This window comes from Eulemur rufifrons, chromosome 6 (assembly GCF_041146395.1).
Source record: "Eulemur rufifrons isolate Redbay chromosome 6, OSU_ERuf_1, whole genome shotgun sequence".
In the NCBI taxonomy this organism is placed as follows: domain Eukaryota; kingdom Metazoa; phylum Chordata; class Mammalia; order Primates; family Lemuridae; genus Eulemur; species Eulemur rufifrons.
In genome coordinates, this window is record NC_090988.1 from 43,527,850 (window position 1) to 43,549,483 (window position 21,634).

Consider the following 21,634-nt stretch of genomic DNA (forward strand, 5'->3'; position numbering starts at 1 on the left):
GGGCTTAATGGGGAACATCCTTTCTATATGAACCTAGACCACAATATCTGGGAAAAGTAGCTGATTCTTCAAATGACAAAAAAAAAAAACAAAAACAAAAACAAAAAACAGACAAACAAAAAGGAGACATAAAAAAAAAAAAAAGAGAATATGATACATTTAAACGAACAAAGTAAGTCTCCAGAAACGTACCCTAAAAAAAGATACATCAGCTACAAAAGAATTATAGGGTACTGTCATACTGTCATAATTTTGCTCTCAATGAATTAAGACAGCACAAATAGACAATTAAATGAAATCAGAAAAATAATGCGTGAAGAAAAGAATATAAACAAAGAGGTACAAACTATGAATAAGAACCAAACAAATTTTGCAACTGAAGAATACAATAACTGAATGAAAAATTCACTAGAGGGACTCAACAACAGACGTGACCAGACAAAAGAAGAAATCAGTAAACTGAAAGACAAGACTGTCAAAATTACTGAGGCTGATGAGAAAAAAGGATGAAGGAAAATGAAGAAAGCCCAAGGAAATTTTGGGGCACCATCAAGTAGAACAACATACACATTACAAAAGTGTCATAAGGAGAAGAAAGAGATCCTGTGGGAAAAAAATAATGGCCAAAAGCCTCCCAAATCTGAGGAGAGGAATAGACACACAAATTTAAGAAGTCAAAGAAATCCAACTAGGATAAATCTAAAAAGACATATGCTGAGACACATCATAATCAAATTATCAAAAATCACAGACAAAAAGAATCTTGAAAGCAGCAAGAAAAAGCAACGCATGTATAAGGGAGCTATTAGATTACCAGCAGGTTTCTGAGTAGAAATCTTGCAGTCAGTCTATAAGAAAGTGAGATGATATATCCAAATATTGAAAAAGAAAATGCCAACTGATTTTACTATATCCTGCAAAATTGTCTTCCAAAAATGAAGGAGAAATCAAAACTTTCCTAGATAAACAAAAGGGTCTTCAATCTCAAAATGAATATGATTAGGACAAGGAGAATGAAATGTGAGGTTCTATTCTGTAATTCTCATCAATGTTTATTTCCTGAACAAAATGAATGTGTGGGTCAGGAACGCTTTAGGAGACTCTAAAGAAGCATGCTGTGAACTCTTTCTTTAGATTTTAAGCTTCTTGAGGGCAGGAAGTGAATCTTTGTACCCCTGGTGTCTACACACGGTAAGTAGGCACTCAATATTGTTTAAACTAAATAGTAAAGACAATTAGTAAATATTAAGAAGATAGTAAATAATAGTGAATCAGAATTTAGAGAAATAGTCTGTATGTTATTTCCATACCTTGCCTTCCTATGAACTTCCAATCCCTTCTTCAAAATTTAGCTCAAGGCCAGGTGCGGTGGCTCATGCCTGTAATCCTAGCACTCTGGGAGGCCGAGGAGGGTGGATTGCTTGAGGTCAGGAGTTCGAGACCAGCCTGAGCAAGAGTGAGACCCCGTCTCTACTAAAAATAGAAAGAAATTATCTGGCCAACTAAAAATATATATAGAAAAAATTAGCCAGGTATGGTGGCACATGCCTGTAGTCCCAACTACTTGGGAGGCTGAGGCAGGATTGCTTAAACCCAGGAGTTTGAGGTTGCTGTGAGCTAGGCTGACGCTAGCCAGGGCACAAAGAGCGAGACTCTGTCTCCAAAAAAAAAAAAAAAAAAATTTAGCTCAAATGTTACTTTTTCTCTCCACAGTGTTCCCTATTGCCTAAGTAGTTAATAGTTATACCTTCAGTGCCCCCACAGAATCATGTGTATACCTCTTAAATCCTTTCATACTATGTGTTCATATTTCTCATTCCTCTAATTTTGAGTCCCTTCTGGGTAAGAACTATTTCTTATTACATGTAACACAATGCCTGAGACATAGCAGGTGCCCATAAATGTTTGACGAATTAATGAATATATTAATATAACTGCATAGATCAGACCTTGAAGCCAAAACCCATTTCCATACATAAGGAAAAAAGATGAAACCTCCATTTTGTGTTACATTTACTGATTTACTAAACATTTATTAAATATCTGATATATACCAGGCAAACATATCATTTTGAAAGGAAATAAAAATTTACATCTTATATGTAAGATGAAACTTACATTTATTGATTGAATTATTGAATATTTATTGAGTATTTACTATATGTCAGGCAAAAGGGACAGAAACAAATGGTCTGTCCAGTGTTACTTTTAACTCTTTCAGGAATGCCCGAGTCCTCATCATAAAAAATCCTTTCTGCTGAGTTAGCATCCATTCATTTTATTGGTTAATCTTCATGTAGTTTTCTCAAGTGTCTTTTGAAATGCTGCATGCTTCTGTAGACCATTAAATATTCCAAACGTTGTCTGAAAGATTAGAGGAATTGCCATTGCTTTCACCTCTGTTTGACAAAGCAGTGTCCAATGGAGTAAAACCCTTCCTTTTGGTGGCAGTGGAACAGTATGATACCTAAAAAGGAAATAGAGTTACCACTTCTCCTGGATATATTTTATCAAAAGTTTGTTGATTTCTCCTCAACTGATAATTTCCATTCTAGGTGTCTCATGCAGATAGCAAAAAAGTTAAAAGTTAGCTATTTGAAATACCAACCTACTATAATTAAAATGTATTACTGACAGCTAAAGAATAAGGAGAGTTTATTAACCTTAAAAAAAAAAAAAAGAAGGAAGGAAGGGAAAAAAGGAAGAAAGAAAAGAAACAACAGATAGACTTACTTGACTGCTAAACGTCCATTTTTAGAAAAAGCCAAACCAGTGGGATATAGAACTCCGCATACTATGCCAATCAGTGAACTTCTAAGAACACAATTTTCCTGGCTTATATTATCTGAAAAACAAAAGTAAATTTAGTCTCCCTTTAAAACTCAGGATAAGAGCCTTTAAAATAGTGTTTTATCTCATAGAGTAGTTATCTGCACTGTCCTCAATGACAATGAAACAGGAGAAAGAATATTAGAAATTCAAAGTCTATGGCACATAACAGGCTAAATGCATCACATTTTAAAAATGCTTTTATTATATTTTAGCATATGGAGAATTACCTGTTCCATATGTGGTTGTTACAGAAGCAATTTCACAATGAAAGAATACTAAACTAGCAGACCAGACACCTGTATTCTAGTGAATACATTTTTGCTATCTACTATGTGTCAGGCATGTACTAGATGCTAGGGATACAGTGGTGAATAAAAGAGACCTTATCTCTGACTTTCTGGACAGTCTATTGGGGAATAAAGACATTAGACAAACATTTAAATAATTGTAAGTGTGCACAATGCTTTGAAGGTAAAGTGTATGGAGAATGTTATCTAGAAACCTATCCTACTATAATGGAATCAGAGACGGTTTCCCTGGGAAAAAGATATTTAAGCAGGGACCTGAAGAATGAATAAGGGCTAAAGCTTCCATCAATTACTAGTTGTAAAACTCAAGGTAAGGTGAGGAGGCAGGAAATAACATTAGAAGCCCATAATGTGACAGATACCATGTTAGACATTTAACATACAGTACCTTTTAATTCTCACAACAATCCTGTGAGATAAGTACTATTAGTAATGATTCATAGATAAGAGAACTGAAGCTCAGAGATTAAATGACTTGCTGAATGTCACAAACTTAAGTGGTGGGAGACAGGACCTGAAATCATGTGTGTTATACGCCAAAGTGTACTCTTTGTCCATTATATAATGTTGCTTCTCATGTACTTGAACATGCCTCTGGGTTGCCTATCTGTAAGAAAGAAACAGTACTACTTACTCTGCCTAATTAGGAGGACTGTTGTGGGATCAATAGGACAATATATGTGAAGGTACTTTGTAAGTGGTACAGCAATACACAAATGTAAGGGATTATTATTAGCCGTAGCAACAGTATATGTTAATTAGTATCTTTAGTTAGACATAATAACTGCATTACATATTAGTGAATTTAAATTTACCTGAATATAAAGCATCAGTTAAAAGGAACTTCTCAGCAACTATAGTAGCCAAAAATGGAAGTGTAGTCACTGATGCATATGTTTTCAAAGCATCATGTTTAACTTTGAAGCAGTGTCTAAAAATGAAGTTTGCTAGTATTCCAGAGAAACCAGCTGTTGTTGCAAAGGACATCGTTCCGTATATATTTAATGTCCTAACAGAAACACAAAGAGAAAAATTAAGTTCAACATAATATTCTCCTAATGGATATATCCTTTCCTAGGTAGTTATTTGTTATTATATATTTACTCAACATCTAATATTTCTTGAACATTTACTATGTGAAAAGTATTTTCTAAGAGCTGAGGATGGGGTGGTAAACAAAGAGAAAGAGAAGAAAAAAAAATTCCCACTCCTTGTGGAACTTGCATTTTAATGGGAGGATACGATTCTCTTTCTGAAATGACTTAGGGTGATTCTAAAATAGAGCTCTTTTAAAGAATTTTGGCCACAAATAAATATAAGTATGTTCCAAGGTAGCCAAATTTTATGAACTACCTAAATCAAGAATTTCCTGCTACTAAAAATTAATTTGCTTCAGGTCATCTAAAAAAAACTGTTTCTATTTGGTTAGGCCTTATAGAAAATAGCTATTTCTTAATTAGTTCAGATACATTTAAAATAATTTGTCCAGGATTTATAAAACCTCATCCAAAGAGATATGACAGATCTAGTTTTCTTATTCTGACTCATACCTAAATCCAGAAATTTCTAAAGTTTAAGATCAACTGTCCTTTGATTTTATTCTTAAGTTCTATTCATTTAAAAGTCAAAATGATAACGTAAGACTGTATGTATACCATGAAATCTGCATTCCCTTTTGCTAAGTATTGTGGCTGAGATAATCAATCCTAAACTGATAAATTACAATTGCTTATCAGTTAAATATAAGTATTCCGCAAAATGGTTTTCTCCTAATTACTTCTAATTAAAATATATTTATTACATAAAAATTACCGCAATAATTTTGGATATTGTTTAAGAAGCAGAAGAAGTTATACACAATCCCAAATATTCTAACAACCCCCTATTTTCATCTGTCCATGTTTCCCTCCAGTCCTTCTATTTAATAACCTTTCTTCATAAGCAACTCAATAAAGTTAATGGGATCTCAGATACTCAGAAATAATGGCAATATAAAAGATTTGCAAATAAAGTTATTGACTTCAGTCTGGATGTATCTCTTACATTTCTTTTCTAAAACATTCAAACTTTTTTTCAATGATTTCAATGACTCTTGGTCTTCTGAGTTTTGCATCTCCTAGAGAAGGACTGGGCTGATCATTCATAGATGCTGCCATCTTGATGTCCTGGAAAACACAAAATTTCAGAGCCATAATAACTGATGATATTAATATTAAATAAGACCTTATAAATTCTACAGATTCAGATTAAAAAACATTTATAGTAATGTTCCAGGTACTATGCCATCTGCTTTCATACACTTCATGTTAATAATTCAATCAATATTTTCTGAGTTTTTATTATCTATTAGACTGGCTTTTTGATTCACATAATTTAAGAAATTGGTAGGATAATGATCACCTCTACTTTTACATGAGAAAACTGAGGTTCCGAACAGCTGACTCACCTTAGGACTTAGTATAAGATAACTTAGTGAGATATACTGAATTTCTGTAATCTTTGCAGTTTTCCCCTCTCCTCATTCCAAGAAGATAACCAGGCCCTTTGTAGTTCTCCTTGATCTTCTAGCTCTATAGGGGAGGTGTAAACTCCTTGTGGACAACTGTCTCTATCCTCTGTTTCTCATGAAAGCCTGAGCTCATTTTGGAGATTGTGTTGAGTTTCCTGGAGAAGCAGAACACAGATGCCTTGGGAGAATAGTGAGAGAGAAAATCAGAAAGAGGGAGACTGCTTCAGGCTGGAAACAGAGAGTGGATCATGGCTACCTTGGACTATATAAATTACACATACAGTTCCCTATTAGCACTTGAGGTGGAAGCAGGGCCTTTGCCAGAAATAGTTATGTGGTATACATGACAACTGCCAACCTCAATGGATCATAAGGACTTGCCCAGTTGACTAGCAGTATCTTAACAGAAACTAATGAGGTAAAAAACAAAAACAAAACTGCAGTCTCAGACAGGATCCTTTCTGAATGTTTTGCTCTGGGTAAGACTCACAGGTCTCTGCAAAAAAGTCTTAATAATGTTTGCTAAATCTTTTGCCACTCCGGCATTACGGGGATTAATTTCATTTAAACAAGGAAATATGGACATTCTTGCAAATTCAAATTTGTGGTTGCAATTGTTTACTACAACAGTAAGGCGAAGGTCTGTTAATGCAAAGTTCAATGCTTTTTCCTCCAGATTAGCCAAACAGGTAAAAAAAAAAAAAAAAATCGAGGGCCCTTCACAAATTTACACCAATCTCCATTTTAATAACGTTTATGGTCAAGGGCAAATACTAAATCTCAAATTTAAGGCGAACTAGGCAAGATAATTAGAGTGGACTAAGCATAATGAACACAGAAGATACTTAATGAATCAGTGGTTCTCAGCCTTGAGTGTGCACAACAATCACAGGGAGTGATTATTTGAAATGCAGTCTCTTGAACTTCCTCCAGAGATATTTGGATTCAAAGAGGTAAGATGAGGCCTAGAAATCTGCATTTTAATAACACCAAGTGCTTCTGATAGTCAATAGACACACAGCTGATCACTGCAATACTCCTTTGCCCACTGCATCAACATACAGCAGGTATGAGCTCCTTTGGACCTTCTTATAGTGTTACGCGATGAGCAATAATGGAATAGCTTCTTTCCCTGCACTACTGCAGAAGTTTTTTCTTTTTCTTCAAAATATCTGAAGAGGATAGGAAAAAAAAAAACCTCTACAAATTACAATTTTTCAGGGACTAGACTTAATGTTTTGCCTCTCCCGGACATCCAAATGGAAAATGTGATAGAAGAGATAATAAAATATAGGGGAGATTTTGTACCTAACCTATCCAATGTACTAAGAAGATAAATGTCAATAACCTGATGATTAACCAGAAACCTCAAATAAATTTTTGTTGTCCTCTCATCAAATTCATCGAAGTCTCCCACCTCCTACAAAGAGAACTTCCAGGCAGTATCTTGTACTAATCTCCTACCTAGTTTACATCCTAAGCTCTGTATAGGGAAAAGAGACAACCAGGATCAAGATTACAGGACATTAAATACTAAAACACTGAAAACAGGACAGCAAACATTTACTGAGTGTCTGTCCCAGACTTTGCAAAGCATTGTCAAAAGAATGGATTGCTTTCATTTTAAGTTTAAAATGTAAATATATTGCTACAACCAACATCTTTTTCTTTTTATAAATATTTTTACCATGGGAGAGCACAATCACAGTTCCCCACTACCACATATTATGCTGTTGTGTTTCCCTCATTTGGAAAAATCACAGGGGTCAGCACATCCAGAGTGCAATGGATAAGCCTTGCCTTGGGAAATCCACCTTTGTGATGATGGTATATCCCTTACCCTGTTGGTAAGCATAACCAACATTTTATCTACAAATTAACTAAGCCAAGGCCACTCAACTGGTCACCACCCTTATACCAGTAACAGTGCATTTATGTAGGTTTATAGTTTGCAAAGTACTTTATGGTTTTGTGGTATCTTCATGTGTGTTACTTCATCTGACCTTCAGAATTTTATTCAATACTCGCTCATCATTTAGGGAGCATCTGGCCTATGCCAAGTTCCCGGGTAATCAAGATAAAGTCAGGAACCCACAAACTAGTGGGAGTCAGAACAAAATAAGCAGGAAATTTAAACGCATAATGGGGATGTCAAAAAAAAAAAAAAAAAAGCCTATAGGAAAACAGGCCCCTGCACGGTGGCTCATGCCTGTAATCCTAGCACTCTGGAAGGCCAAGGCAGGAGGATCGTTTGAGGTCAGGAGTTTGAGACCAGCCTGAGCAAGGGCAAGACCCCGTCTCTACTAAAAATAGAAGCAAATTAGCTGGACTAAAAATATATAGAAAAAATTAGCGGGGCATGGTGGCACATGCCTGTAGTCCTAGCTACTCGGGAGGCTGAGGCAGGAGGATCACTTGAGCCCAGGAGTTTGAGGTTGCTGTGAGCTAGGTTGACGCCATGGCACTCTAGCCCGGGCAACAGAGTGAGACTCTGTCTCAAAAAAAAAAAAAAAAAAAAGAAAAGAAAAGGAAAAGGAAAGGAAAACAATCTAGTCAGAGGACGTGCCATTTAAACCAATATCTGAAAGAATTTCACGAGGTAGTTGGGAGGGGTCAGGAGCAGGGAAATATTCTAAGTTGAAGAAATGGCCTGTGCAAAGGCCCAGAGACAAGAGAAAACAAGCTGCAGATAATAAGGACTTGACTTCGGGTCTTCTACTGTCTCTTCGCCTCTTTTCCTAGCAACTGGAAACTTAATCGACTGTGCCTTGCACGGGCTTGGGAGCTGTCCTCTTTTAGCTTTTTAATTCCCTTTTCATGAATCATCTTAGTACAGAGTCCGGCAACACTTTGAGGCTGCAGAAACCATAGCCCATATTAAGGGGTTTCCGCCTACCTTGGGCGCTTCCCCAGCTCCCAGCGGCACCACACCTGCATCCCTCAGGTCAGCCCCAACATCACGCCCGAGCGCCGCCATCTTGCGGCTCACGTGACTTGCAGATGGGCGGGGACCCAAAACGCTCTGGGCGGGAAGTGGTGCGGTCTTACGGCTCACGCCTCCCACTGGCAGTCCAGCCCTGCCCCCACTCAGTCAAACGCCGCGCCCTCCATCCTGGCTGTGATTGGACGTGACGCCCAGACATTACGGCCAGTCATTGGCTTCGACAAGGTCCAGACGCCTCTGGGCCCGCCCCCCACCAGCCCATTATTTCCTCCCCCTGCTATTTGTCAGCCTAGCTCCCTCTTCTCTTCTTGTCCTGAGGGGAACATGCGGCGGCCCGAGCGTAGGAATGTTGCTGCGCGCTTGCCTCTCCTCAGAGCAGTTTCGTTAGCTGGGGAGTAGCTAACTACTCGTCCCTTTCACTCTTTGAGGGCGCTCACCACTTTTACCTGGCCCGTGTGTTTGTGTTAAGGCTCCGCTTCTCTGGCACCTCCTCCTCAGAGCCCCCCATCGGCCGTCCAGCGCTGTCAGAGCAGCCCTGACTAGCCTCCTCCCCTCGCAGCTGTCTGACTCTCTCTAGTCTTTAGTCCCCTCAGATTTCATTCTTTCGCCCCGCTTGGAAAGCAACTGGAGAAAAATTTGCCCCTTGTATCCCGAGAAGACCCGCTTGTCAGCCAGTTTTTCAGGGTGGGAGGCACTGCGAGGAGGCCCGGCACTATTTTGTGCACGTTAAATGCCCAGCAGTATCTCCCAGACCGGCAACCCCCGACCCTCCAGTCTCCATGTCTTAGAGAAGCCAAATTCGAGAGTTATATAATTTCCTTGTGCTGCTGTTTCTCCTGCCTGAGGAAACATTTCATCGCATGGAGGGTGCAGGACATTACAGTGCTCTTCTATAAAAGAACGGGGTGTGGGCAGGGGTGGCCAGCGGTGGCAGAGAAATGTGTCTTTTCTGCAAAAGGAAGGTGGGTAGTTTGAAGAGAGATTGAGAAAGGGTGGATGTGAAAGCCAAGCAGCTGCCACTGTCACATTTAGAAAATCGCGGACCATTTGCATAGCTTATGCTTACATGTCTAATACTACTACAGCGTCTCTGAAAACACCTTTGGGGGAAGGTTTGATTTCTCCTCTCGAACAGTCTCAGTGTTTTTCCTCGCTGGATAGGGAGCTGCTTGGATGCGAAGAGATGGCATGATGTGAATGACTCCAGTGTGAAGAAATCCGCTTCGCCAACTCATGCTGCATCAAGTGCCCATTGAGTAGCACTGTCACTTTAATGTCTCCATGCCAAGGGATTGCTTTCCTTTTTTTCAATCCTCTCAGTTAATACATGGGAGGATCAGAATCAGAGGGGCATTAAGGATCAAGCCTGGGGGGCTTGGAGAGCACAGAAGAAAATAATGAAAGTGACAGCAAGCTGGCTTCTGTCTTACTGAGGGGGTGAGATCTGGAACTTCTGATCCAGTAAATAGAAGGGGGGCTTTCAGTCTGTGTTCTGCCCCAGAAAACTGTTCAAACTCACCCACTTTTTTATAGATCAAAGAGGTTTTTAAAAGTATTTTTTTTGGGGGGGGATTAAATTTTTCTCTGAAGAACTGAGCATCTTTATCATCATCCAGTTCATCTTTGAATTTGGTCTTGTATAAAGTAATGAGACAGCTGTCTAAATTTGGTTTGTGCCTTAATTGAGTTAGTCATTGAACTTCCAAAAATGTTGCTGCCTGAAGAGGAGTTTTAATAACGTTTTCTATGCTTACAATAATTTTTTCAGCTTTTAAAAACAGTATAAATATTTTATGAAAATTGAAAACCTTGAAAAACTCAAAAGTTATTTTTCTCTAAACTCTGTGGGCAGTGTAAAAAGTTTAGTTGTGGAAAAAATACATCATTATTTTCTTTATCTGAAATAGAAGACTCAGCTTGGATTTCAAAACTGAACAGTGAAGTGGTTTGCAACAGTTACCTGGCTGTTGGCCTCAATCCAGCTGGATCAAGGTGAGACCTGAAAAGAGATCTTGATCCTGTGGCAGTGGAAAGACTCAAGAATGCCAGTCAAGAAGAAAGGTGGGCTATGAGGTTCCTATATATGTTTCTCCTTTTTCTTCGTCCTGATATTTGTAATTTAAATTGTATTCCATTTGAGAATAGAATTTTGCTTCACTTTGGGGGAAATATTAACTATAATACTATCTTTTCAGTGGTACATCATTCAGTAATATTTTGGTAAAGTAAAATGAAGTAGACTGTAGTATTTAATTATAGATATTTGCAATTTCACAAATTAGGTTGTTTATATATCACCATTTGTAATAAGGATAGAGTACCACAGATTTGGAATTTTCCTTAGCTTGTTTTCTTAGCTTCTTAAAGGTTACTTTTAAACAATCTTTAAAAAAAGAAACTTGTACAGTAGAGCTCTTCCCCATGGATTTAATATTTATCAAACTAATTATATATTTGTAAAAGATAGCAACGTAATTTTGTTTGCACCGAACAAAATTATAGCTTTATAATTTATCTTTTGATTAAAACGATTTTATATTTGGATTTATTCTAGTGTAAATCTTCACTTTTGTGATAAAACACAACTTTGGTAACTGTTATGCTTTTTCAGATACATGCATTATCCAACAACATGATTATCAAGTTCCCCAAATGAAGCAAACAGCTGCTTTTTTTCTCCTTAACTTTTATTATTGGAATTAATCAAGATCCAGTGTGTTCCTGAAGCATAGTTATAGGTCATTCCTTGGGGATTCGATTTAGCCTAGATCTATCCTCTGATAACTTTGCTCCAAAGGATCCTAGTGAAACCAGTTTGGTGTTTTTTGTTTTTGTTTTTGACATGATATGGAAGATGAAATGAACTATAAAGAGTCTCTTGAGTGTTTTGAATAAAAATTTATACAAACACTCTTGAACTCTCCTGGGGTAACATAGATCTTTCCCTTCTTGTTCCTCATAATATCACTGAGAGAAGTAAACTCTCTATGAGGTTTTGGAGCCACACACTTGTCCAGACTTGACACGGTTGGTTTATCTAGAACAAAGATGGTTTTGGGAATGTAGCCAATAAACGATATGGCTCTCTGAGTTATTTAACTTCATGTGTTCGTGTGTGTTTTTATTCTTTCTAACACTTTTCCAGACAGTTCCTATTGGACTGTCTTATTTTAGACTAAGAAGTGAATTAAATACTTCTTTTGTATATATGTGTGTGTGTGTGTGTGTGTATGAGAGAGAGAGAGAGAGAAGAGAGAAAAGGGAGAGGGAGCAAGAATGGGAAGGGAGAGAGAGAAAGAAGAGAAGGAAGAGAGAGAAAGGGATAAAAATATATGTGGGAAGGAGGAGGAGGAAGTGCAATTGGTGTTATAAGTATAACTTAACTAAGCAGGGTGAACTTAAGGTTTCTAAACCCAATATACTGAGTTTCTTTACCTTTAAAGAACTGTTACAGAAATTGCTGATAAATTATTGAAAATTATAATACTTTATAAGAAAATATTATAGAGGCTTCCTCTCTTTTCTTTTCCTCTTTTTCTTCTCCCTCCCTCCCTCCTTCTCTTCCTTCCTTAACAATTAATTGATGTAATGGATCAAATTTTTAAAGGAATCAACAAGTTATAATTAGCAAAATAAGTATGTATTTGTATGATACTAAAGTATATGCATTATGTAATTTTCCTTATAAACTGATCTAGCTAGAGAAATAATTTTTCTTGCTTTTAACTCTCTTAAAACTGGTAGTATTAAGATATGTATTTTTGAATATTATAAACTAGCCAAAAGTTATTACATGTGCATTATATTTTTAATTGGCTAAGTCTATCTCTACCGTTTATATAATATAAGAAAAATATTTTAAAGTTTAACCTAGATTTATTCTGCAGGGAGCACTGTCCTTCATCATCTTGAATCTTTTTCTTTCTTCATTGTTACATGTGATAGATATGAAGAAAGAACTAGACTTTATGTGATTTTAAACAATATCCTCATTGAGCCAAGTGTTTATTCATTATTGAATTTATTATTAAAATATGAAATTTTCATAAGACAGATTTTTATTTGGTGTTTATTTAGTATATTGTTATCAAAGTAGAGAGGAGATTCTCTCACTGAAGACATACAACCATGGTGGGAAGTGGGAATGGGTGTGAACTCTCACTAAGCCCATTTCTAGGTGCTACTCTTGTCTTCTCTGGATAAGCTGAAAGTGCAGTACCTCAAATCCCCATATTCACTGCTCTTTTGCTTTATTATATTGCTTCCTAACTCTCCCACTCCAGTCTCTTCACATTTTTATACGTCTCAGTTTTATCAACAAAAGACTCTTGTGTTTCTCTGTCAGAGATTTTTTTTCCCTCACCAGTTGTTTTTCATTCAGGATTCTCTCATCTACACTAGTAACTTGATTTGCTCCTAGCTGAGCCCTTAGGACAATCTTTGACATATTTTAATTTGTGAAAATTTAGAACCAATCTAAGGTAAATTGTATTCTATGATATGATGCAAGATAATAGTGTGTTGTAAGGGTCTATTTCAACGTCTTCTTGAATTCATCTGAAATGATTTCATGTGGGTTAATGTAAGAAATAAAAGTTAATGATAGTTGTGTCCCTCCCTGTGTTTTCAGTGGAAAGTTGCTGGTGGTTTTTTTTTTTTTTTTGACAAAGTCTCTGTCACCCTGGGTAGAGTGCATTGGCGTCACGGTAGCTCACTATAGTCTCAAACTCATGGGCTCAAGTGATCCTCCTTCTTTAGCCTCCCAAGTAGCTGGGACTACAGGTGCACACCACCACACCTAGCTAATTTTTTTCTGTTTTTGGTAGAGACTGGGTCTTGCTCTTGCTCAGGCTGGTCCCACCTCAGTCTGGGAGTTGCTAGGATTACAGGTGTGAGTCACCCCACTTGGCCAGAAAGTTGCTATTTTAAGGATAAAGTATACTTCAAAAATTTTTTAGTACATGGAGTTTTCTTTTTGAACAATTTTTAATTCTCCTAATTGTAATTAAATATTTGAAAGAAATCAATGCCTTTGATACTTTAAGAGAGATGCTCATTTTTATGTTTTTTAAAAAATTATTCTATTGTCTTCAGAGCGTCTCTTAAACTGGTATAGAAGTCTACTTGATGTTATTCATTTAGATGACACTTTGTTTCCTTTGAATTCATTTTTGCAACTGTTCTCAGACATGTAATGGAGGATGTATAAACAGATTTTACTGCATACTAAAAGTTAAATACTGTATTTTTCATAGTTATATGTTTTGACATTGTATCTTAAAGGGAAGCTGAATAATGTTGCACAGTTGGAATTATGAGATATGATATTGCCATATATCTCATAGGTACCCTTGATATTGAGATTATTGTTTCCTGGGGTTACAGTCTTAATTAATGTCTTTGCTTTTAGTGGGATCTATCTTCATAAAAGTGACATTACTGTTTTTCTTTCTTCTCTATGGGGAAAGGACCTTAGAACTCTTCTGTTTATTCTTTCCTCATTTAAAGTTTTTTTCTTACATTATTTGTTTCCTGCACTTTGTGGCTTAACTTTTTTTGTACTATCTCACTAATTTACATTTGACTTTCTTTATCTGGGCATACTCTCTTTCTATCTCTAGCTTTCCTTAAGCTCTTGAAATTTTTTTCAGAATCATTAAAAGGGAAAATATGTATAGGCATACTTCAGATATATTGTGGGTTAGGTTCCAGACCACCACGATGAAGCAAATATCTCAATAATGTAAGTCATGCAAATGTTTTGGTTTCTTAGTGAATATAAAAGTTATGTTTACATTATACTGTAGTTTACTAAGTTTGCAATAGCATTATGTTTTAAAAAAATGTAAATTCCTTAAAGAATACTTTATTGCTAAAAAATGCTAATAATCATCTGAACGTTCAGCAAGTTGTAATCTTTTTGCTGGTGAAGGGTCTTGCCTCAGTGTTGATGGCTGCTTACTGATCAAGGTGATGGTTGTTGAAAGTTAGAGTAGCTGAGGCAATTTCTTAAAGTAAGACAGCAATGAAGTTTGCCCCATCAATTGACTCTTCCTTTCACAAAAGATTTCTTTGTAGCATGAGATGCTGTTTGATTGCATTATACCCACAGTAGAACGTCTTTCAGAATTGGAGTCAATTCTCTCAAACCCTGCTACTGGTTTATCAACTAAGTTTATGTAATATTCTAAATCCTTTGTTGTCGTTTCAACAATGTTCACAGCATCTTCACCAGGAGTAGATTCCATCTCAAGAAGCCATTTTCTTTGCTTATCCATAAGAAGCAACTCCTCATCCATTCCAGTTTTATCCTGAGATTGTAGCAATTCAGTCACATCTATTTCTGATTCTAGTCTTCTTTTCTTTTCTTTTCTTTCTTTTTTTTTTTTTTTTTTTTTAAGACAGAGTCTCACTCTGTTGCCTGGGCTAGAGTGCTGTGGCATCAGCCTAGCTCACAGCAACCTTAAACTCTTGGGCTCAAGCAATCCTTCTGCCTCAGCCTCCCAAGTAGCTGGGACTACAGGTATGCACCACCATGCCCAGCTAATTTTTTCTATATATATTTTTAGTTGTCCAGCTAATTTCTTTCTATTTTTAGTAGAGACAGGGTCTTGCTCTTGCTCGGGCTGGTCTTGAACTCCTGAGCTCAAACGATCCTCCCACCTCAGCCTTCCAGAGTGCTAGGGTTACAGGTGTGACCCACCTTGCCTGGCCTCTGATTCTAGTTTTCTTGCTATTTCCACCCCATCTGCAGTTACTTCCTCCATGGAAGACTTGAATCCCTCAATGTCATCTATAAGGATTGAAATAAACTTCTTCTGAACTTCTGTTAATGTTGATATTTTGACCTTCCATGAATCATGGATGTTCTTGATGCCATCTACAATGGTGAATCCTTTCCAGAAGGTTTTAAACTTACTGTGCTTCGCTCTATTAGAGGAATCACTATGTATGGCATGATAACTTTACAAAATGTATTTCTTACGTAGTAAGATTTGAAAGGTGAAATTCCTCCTTGTTCTGTGGGCTGCAGAATGGATGTTGTGTTAGCAGGCATGAAAACAACATTAATCTCTTTGCACATTTTCATCATAACTCTTGGGGGATGACTAGAGTGTGTTGTCATGAGGAGTTATATTTTAAAAGGAATCTTTTTTTCTGAGCAGTAGTTCTCAACAGTGGGCTTAAAATATGCAGTAAACCATGTCGTAAACAGATGTGCCATCATCTAGGCTTTGTTGTTCCACTTATAGAGCACAGGTAGAGTAGATTTAGCATAATTCTTAAGTGCCTTAGGATTTGTGGAATAGTAAATGAGTGTTGGCTACAATATAAAGTCACTAGCTGCGTTAGCTTCTAAGAAGAGAGTCAGCCTGTCCTTGGAAGCTTTGAAGCCAGGCATTGACTTTTTCTCTCTAGCTATGAAAGTCCTAGATGGTGTCTTCTTCTACTATAATCCTGTCTGAATTGAAAATATGTTGTTTAATGTAGTCACCTTCATCAATTATCTTTACTAGGTCTTCTGGATAACTTGCTGTGGCTTCTACATCAGCACTTCGTGCTTCACCTTGTGCTTTCGTATTATGGAGATGGCTTCCTTCCTTAAACCTCATGAACCAACTTCTGCTAGCTTCCAACTTTTCTTATGTAACTTCCTCACCTCTCTCAGCCTTCACAGGATTGAAGAGTATTAGGGACTTCCTCTGGATTAGGGTTTGGCTTAAGGGAATGTTATGATTGGTTTGATCTATCCAGACAACTAAGACTTTCTTTATATCTGCAATAAGTCTGTTTTGCTTTCTTATCATTCATGTGTTCTCCAGAGTAGCTCTTTTAATTTCCTTCAAGAACTTTTCTTTTGCATTCACAAGTTGGCTAACTGGCACAAGAAACTTAGCTTTAGGACGATCTAGGTTTTCCATGTGCCTTCCTCATTAAGCTTAGTCATGTCTAGCTTTTGAGAGTGAGAAATGCATGACTCTTCCTTTCACTTGAACACTTAGAGGCCATGGTAGAGTTATTAATTGGCCTAATTTCAGTATTGTTGTTTTTCAGGAAATAGCGGGGCCCAAGGAGAGGGAAGAAAGTGGAGGAATGGCTGGTCAGTGGAGCAGTCAGAACACATACAACATTTATCAATTAAGTATACCTTCTTATGTGGGCTTGGTTTGTGGCACCCCAGAACAATTACAATAGCAACATCAAAATTTGCTGGTCACAGATCGCTATAGCAGATAAAATAATAATGAAAAAATTTGAAATATTAGGAGAATTACCAAAATGTGACACAAAGACATGAAATGAGCACATGCTTTTGGAACAATGGTGCCAACAGACCTGCTTGATGCAGGGTTGTCACAAACCTTCAATTTGTGAAAAGCAAAGTACAATAGAGTGAAACACAGTAAAACGAGGTACACCTGTACCTGAATTTATTGAATGCACCTGTGTGGGCATTCTATTCCTTTTGCATACATTTTACCAAATTTGTGTTTGATCTTTCATTTTTGCCATACCAGTACTATAACCAGATGCTTTTTCCATTTCACAAAACTTCAGGTTTTTTTTTCCTCCATAGCCAATAAAACTCAAAATAGTTAAGTACTGAATCTTCCTGGGGGTGCAATAGGAAAAAACCAGTTTTTAAACTTTTGCAATTTCTGTAAGTCAAAGTAAAATAGATAATTTATTAAAGAATTTTTTAAAGTTAAAATTCCCCACAAGGGTCATCTTGACCTTTGTTGAGAGGATTATTGGAAAGCATGAAGCCAAAAACTCTTGATGTTGGAAAATATTCATTAATCCACGAGGCACGGAGGAAGCACATTCTGGAGTGAGAAATGAATACTTTTTATGTTCAACTACTGATTAGGAGTATGCTATGAAGCAAACAATAGGCATAGAGATAAAATGATGTTAATTGATTTTATTTAATACATCCTGTGTATTGGGAAAATGTGCAAATCATATGCTAATGATTTGATACTATAAAATGAGTGAACTTCTAGGTTTTTGGAAGACTGCTTAGGTGTTCCATTTATAATAGAATATTTGATCTCTCCTTTAGGCCTATTATTGGTTATCTTTTTGGGTAGAAGAATCTAATCAGTGAGATGTACACGAAACACTGGATTTTTAAAACATTGGATTAAGGCATTCAGTTCATTCAGGCCTTTGTCAAGAAATAAATCCCTTACTATTATTTAATAATTTATTCACTAAACTATAAGAATATGATTCTTTCTTAATTATAGTCTTTATATGCTTATTTCTTAATTCTTACTGTGTTACCATGTTCATGATTATAAAATATTTTTTAGTATAAGGCTGATATATATAACATCTTTTTTTTGGAGGAAGGGGGCCTGTTCTGCAGCAATAATTCTTGCTCAGGAATTTGTAGCAGTCAAGACAGGAGGATTTCTGTATCCTCAATGTAGGTTGCTTTGTCAGCAAAGGATCATGAGTTTTACCCAGTCTCTTGTGTCCAGTCATTCTGAATTCCAACTAGTAAGCTTTCTTCAAAGGTTCAATTTTTTGTAAATTTGTCAAAGCTATTTCAAGAATTATGGCCAAATCACCTTTATTATGAAACAATTCTCCTGACCCCATTTATTTTAGGTTTTACGATAAAGAGGAATGATGTATTATAAAGTAGAAAGTCTTGTGAAAATGAATTATTAAATTTAAACATTCAAAGATTATGGGTAAGATTTTGTATCCTATTTCTTCTGTTGATACTGTCTTGCTAGGTACTGAGGCCTTGGTCTGTAAATTTAGGTATGTAAGAAATATCCTTTTATTTTCTATAATTCAACTTTATTTTTGACTGTTAGTCACTGAGTAGTGGACAAAATAACTCCAATCCTTTCTGAGGTTTTCCCCACTTCCCTGGGGTTAACGTAGGGTTCCATCTGAAATGTGGTTATACTCTGCTAATTGATCATCTATATGCAATAGCTTACCTCTGAGATATGAGTTATTGTGTCTAGATAGATCTTTCTAGTATGACAGAGATTTGCTACTTCCAAGTCATGAATTTTCTTTTTTACTAGAATTTCTGTGTTTCTTTTGCCTAGATGCATTATGCTGCCATTCCTCTCTGGGGTATTGCTGCCTTACTGGTAATATCACCTGTAAGCAGAGCCATGATCCCTGCTGCCTTGAGATCCAAAGACTTCTCTCAAGTTTTCCTCAGCTGGGAAAATCTCTTTCTAGACTGTAGAGAGGCTAGGAGAAAGTGTCTGTCTCTCTATACTTGAGAATGTCTCTTTCATCTCTGTGACAAACTCTTCTTTTATTCTGAGGGCTTAGGGTTTTGAAAAGCAAATTGGAATTACTTAAAAATCGCTTCTGTTTTCCGTCCTGGCATATACTTCCCCTGTGGCAATAAAGTACAGAACCAGTTATCTGCCTGAATGACAAGAAAGGAAATGGGAAAATTTAGGGAGAGGAAAAAAAAAAAATATCTCAAAGTGCCAATCTCCCACATAGACAATAGAGTTTATATGCCTTCTGATGATGATGGCACCAGGTGACCTTGTGGAAATCATGTAATCCTTTGAACTTCAGTTTCATTTATTAAAAGGGTTTAATACTTTTTCCCCCTTACTACATGTTGTTTCTTTTTCTCATCAAATAAGATAACGTATATGAACTTGACTTTTACAAAGCTAGTTAGTGATAGAATTAGAGTCAGAAGCTTGTCCAATGTTTTTTTCACTGTATGAATGTGGTATTCCCTGAACAAATGAAAGGCATCATGGTGCAGTGGAGGAGAGCCGGGGGTTGGAATCCAATCATTACCATCAGCTGGCTAAGGTATCTAAAGCAAATCAACAGATTGTCCTTCAAATTCCTCATCTTAAAATAATGACTACACTAATAATACTTCTTAAGCGATTATTGTGAGGATCAAATCAAGATACCTAGACCTAGTCTATGTAAATACTGAATTATAAATAGGAAAGTGCTACACAAATGCTTATCATCAGAATAGTGGTGTGTTTTTTTTTTTTTTGGTCCAAGGAGAAGAAAAGTTGTGTTCAAAGTCATAGTCTCCCTCCATCAGTGGTTTGGATTCAGCTTCCTAGTCAGCTTCTGGAGTAAACCTGCCCAGATATGGCAATGATACATCTGGTCACAGATAGAAATGCCATACTGTGCTTTTTTTTTTTTTTTTTTTAACATTTCTTATTTATATTATTTCTCTTCTAAAGATGATAACGTAATTTGTAAACCATCTAATATATACCAAATGATTTTAGTCTTCAGGTTTGTTTTAAGTCTGGCCACTAAAATTCCAAGTTTTATTTATTTTTTTCTATTAATAGTTTGTTATACTGGAATGATGCATATTTCAATATTTAGTTGAAGGTGCAATTTGCTATCTTCTTCCTTTCTATTTATTTGTTCTTAGCCTTCCACTTTTCCCATACTTCCCCTCAACTATTCTATAGAAAATTTGAAAGCATGGCTTACCTGAAAGGAGCAATATAAACCCACCATTTTATACTAATATCTTTCTGTTTCGATAAAGGAAATATCCTGACCAACAGGTGTTTGAAGTATATTAAAAAATTACTTTAAGGAGGGTAAAGGATAATTACTAAGGACAATGACAGAAAAAAATATGGAAAAAAGAAACACTGTGATCCTTTCCTACTAAGTCAAGTTGCAATATGTCATAATACTTAAAAGTATAGGCGTTAGTGCCTGATAGACCAGAGTTTGAATCCTGGTTCCAGCACTTATTGGTTATGTAGCCTTGGGCAAATGTACTTTATTTCCCTCATTTTGTTTTATTTTATTTTATTTTTTGAGACAGAGTCTCACTCTGTTGCCCAGGGTAGAGTGCCGTGGCGTCAGCCTAGTTCACAGCAACCTCAAACTCCTGAGCTCAAATGATCCGCCCACCTCGGCCTCCCAGAGTGCTAGGATTACAGGCATGAGCCACCATGCCTGGCCTATTTCCCTCATTTTAAAATTTCCTCATTTTCAAAATGTATATAATAATATTTCTTAGGATTCTTATAAGGATTAAATAATATAATCTATGCAGAATGCTTAGCATTGCTCAATAAATTCTAGCTAATATTAGTAATAAAATGATACCTCTGTTGTATCATCTAGAACTGTAAATTTTAATATTAAAAACTTCTTTTTAAAGACCTAGGGCAACAATAACTTTTCTATTGTATTATTTTATTATTTTCATATGAATATCCTTGATTTGCAAAAAAACAAAAACAATAATATCAACAGTAAGAATTAAGCATATGTATATCTTTCCTAATAAAATTTTTTATTTTCTAGTCATAATATCTGATAAGTAATAAAAATTGTAACTATTCAATTTTCCATATATTTATTAAAAGTGGTATGAAAGAAAAGAAAATCTAATTGGTGTTTCTCATTTTAATTGATATATTTCAATCTGTAAAGTAATTTCTCTAAAACTAAAAAATGGTCATGCTTCCCTTGATTTAAAAATCTTCTATGACTTTGCATTCCTCCTTGTGTATAAGGCCGAACTTGTTAACATGGTATGTATGGCATCAACTTATTCTTCTGCTCCCATGACATCTGGTACCTTATCATAGCATTATTACACACTATTTTAATCTTTTACTGAATTGAAATTTCCTAGTCAATTATCTTTACTTCCAAACTAACATTTCTGTGAGGGTAGACTGTTGCCTATCTTGCCCAGTTCTGAGTTCCCAGTGTTTGGAACAAAGTAAGATACTTAATAAATGCTTGGTTATTGAATGAAAGAACTTATTTTCTCTATCTACCAAACTTATAAAGGTAGGGCCATTTTTACTTATCTGTTATGAATACAACTTTTAATTAACACGTGAAAATTAGTGATTCAACATTTGGCCCTAGATTCTAAAATTTAGTGATACTATTTATGTCAGATTGGTCAAGTTGTATTTTATTTTTTCCTTAGAAATATGCTCAACTCTATTTCTGAACGTTTAAGGGTGGTATTGTGGAGAGAACACTATACTTGGAATCAAAACCTTTAGAATTAAG

At 36.2% G+C, this 21,634-nt stretch overlaps 1 protein-coding gene and 1 non-coding gene across 2 annotated transcripts; both read right to left on the reverse strand.

Annotated features, from left to right (window-relative positions):
• Nucleotides 1–2,062: 2,062 nt before the first annotated feature.
• TMEM126B (transmembrane protein 126B) lies at nucleotides 2,063–8,626 on the reverse strand. Its single transcript, XM_069469133.1, has 5 exons — nucleotides 8,546–8,626; nucleotides 5,184–5,305; nucleotides 3,956–4,149; nucleotides 2,734–2,845; nucleotides 2,063–2,467 (listed from the first exon to the last, which is right to left on the reverse strand). The coding sequence occupies exons 1-5, from the start codon at nucleotides 8,624–8,626 to the stop codon at nucleotides 2,293–2,295; spliced, it is 684 nt and encodes a 227-aa protein (XP_069325234.1). The 3' UTR covers nucleotides 2,063–2,292.
• On the reverse strand, nucleotides 7,337–7,500 carry LOC138385654 (U1 spliceosomal RNA). Its single transcript, XR_011233866.1, has one exon. It is a non-coding gene; the product is annotated as a U1 spliceosomal RNA (small nuclear RNA).
• Nucleotides 8,627–21,634: the final 13,008 nt, after the last annotated feature.

What these genes read in the sequence shown, in the direction of transcription:
- TMEM126B (XM_069469133.1), bottom strand. Translation starts at nt 8,626, where the DNA reads ATGGCGGCGCTCGGGCGTGATGTTGGGGCTGACCTGAGGGATGCAGGT. An exon ending in GAATGTTTTAGAAAAGAAAT is followed by an intron (nt 4,150 to 5,183) that starts GTAAGAGATACA and finishes TGTTTCTGTTAG; the next exon opens with GACATTAAATATATACGGAA. An exon ending in AATGGACGTTTAGCAGTCAA is followed by an intron (nt 2,468 to 2,733) that starts GTAAGTCTATCT and finishes TTTCCTTTTTAG; the next exon opens with GTATCATACTGTTCCACTGC.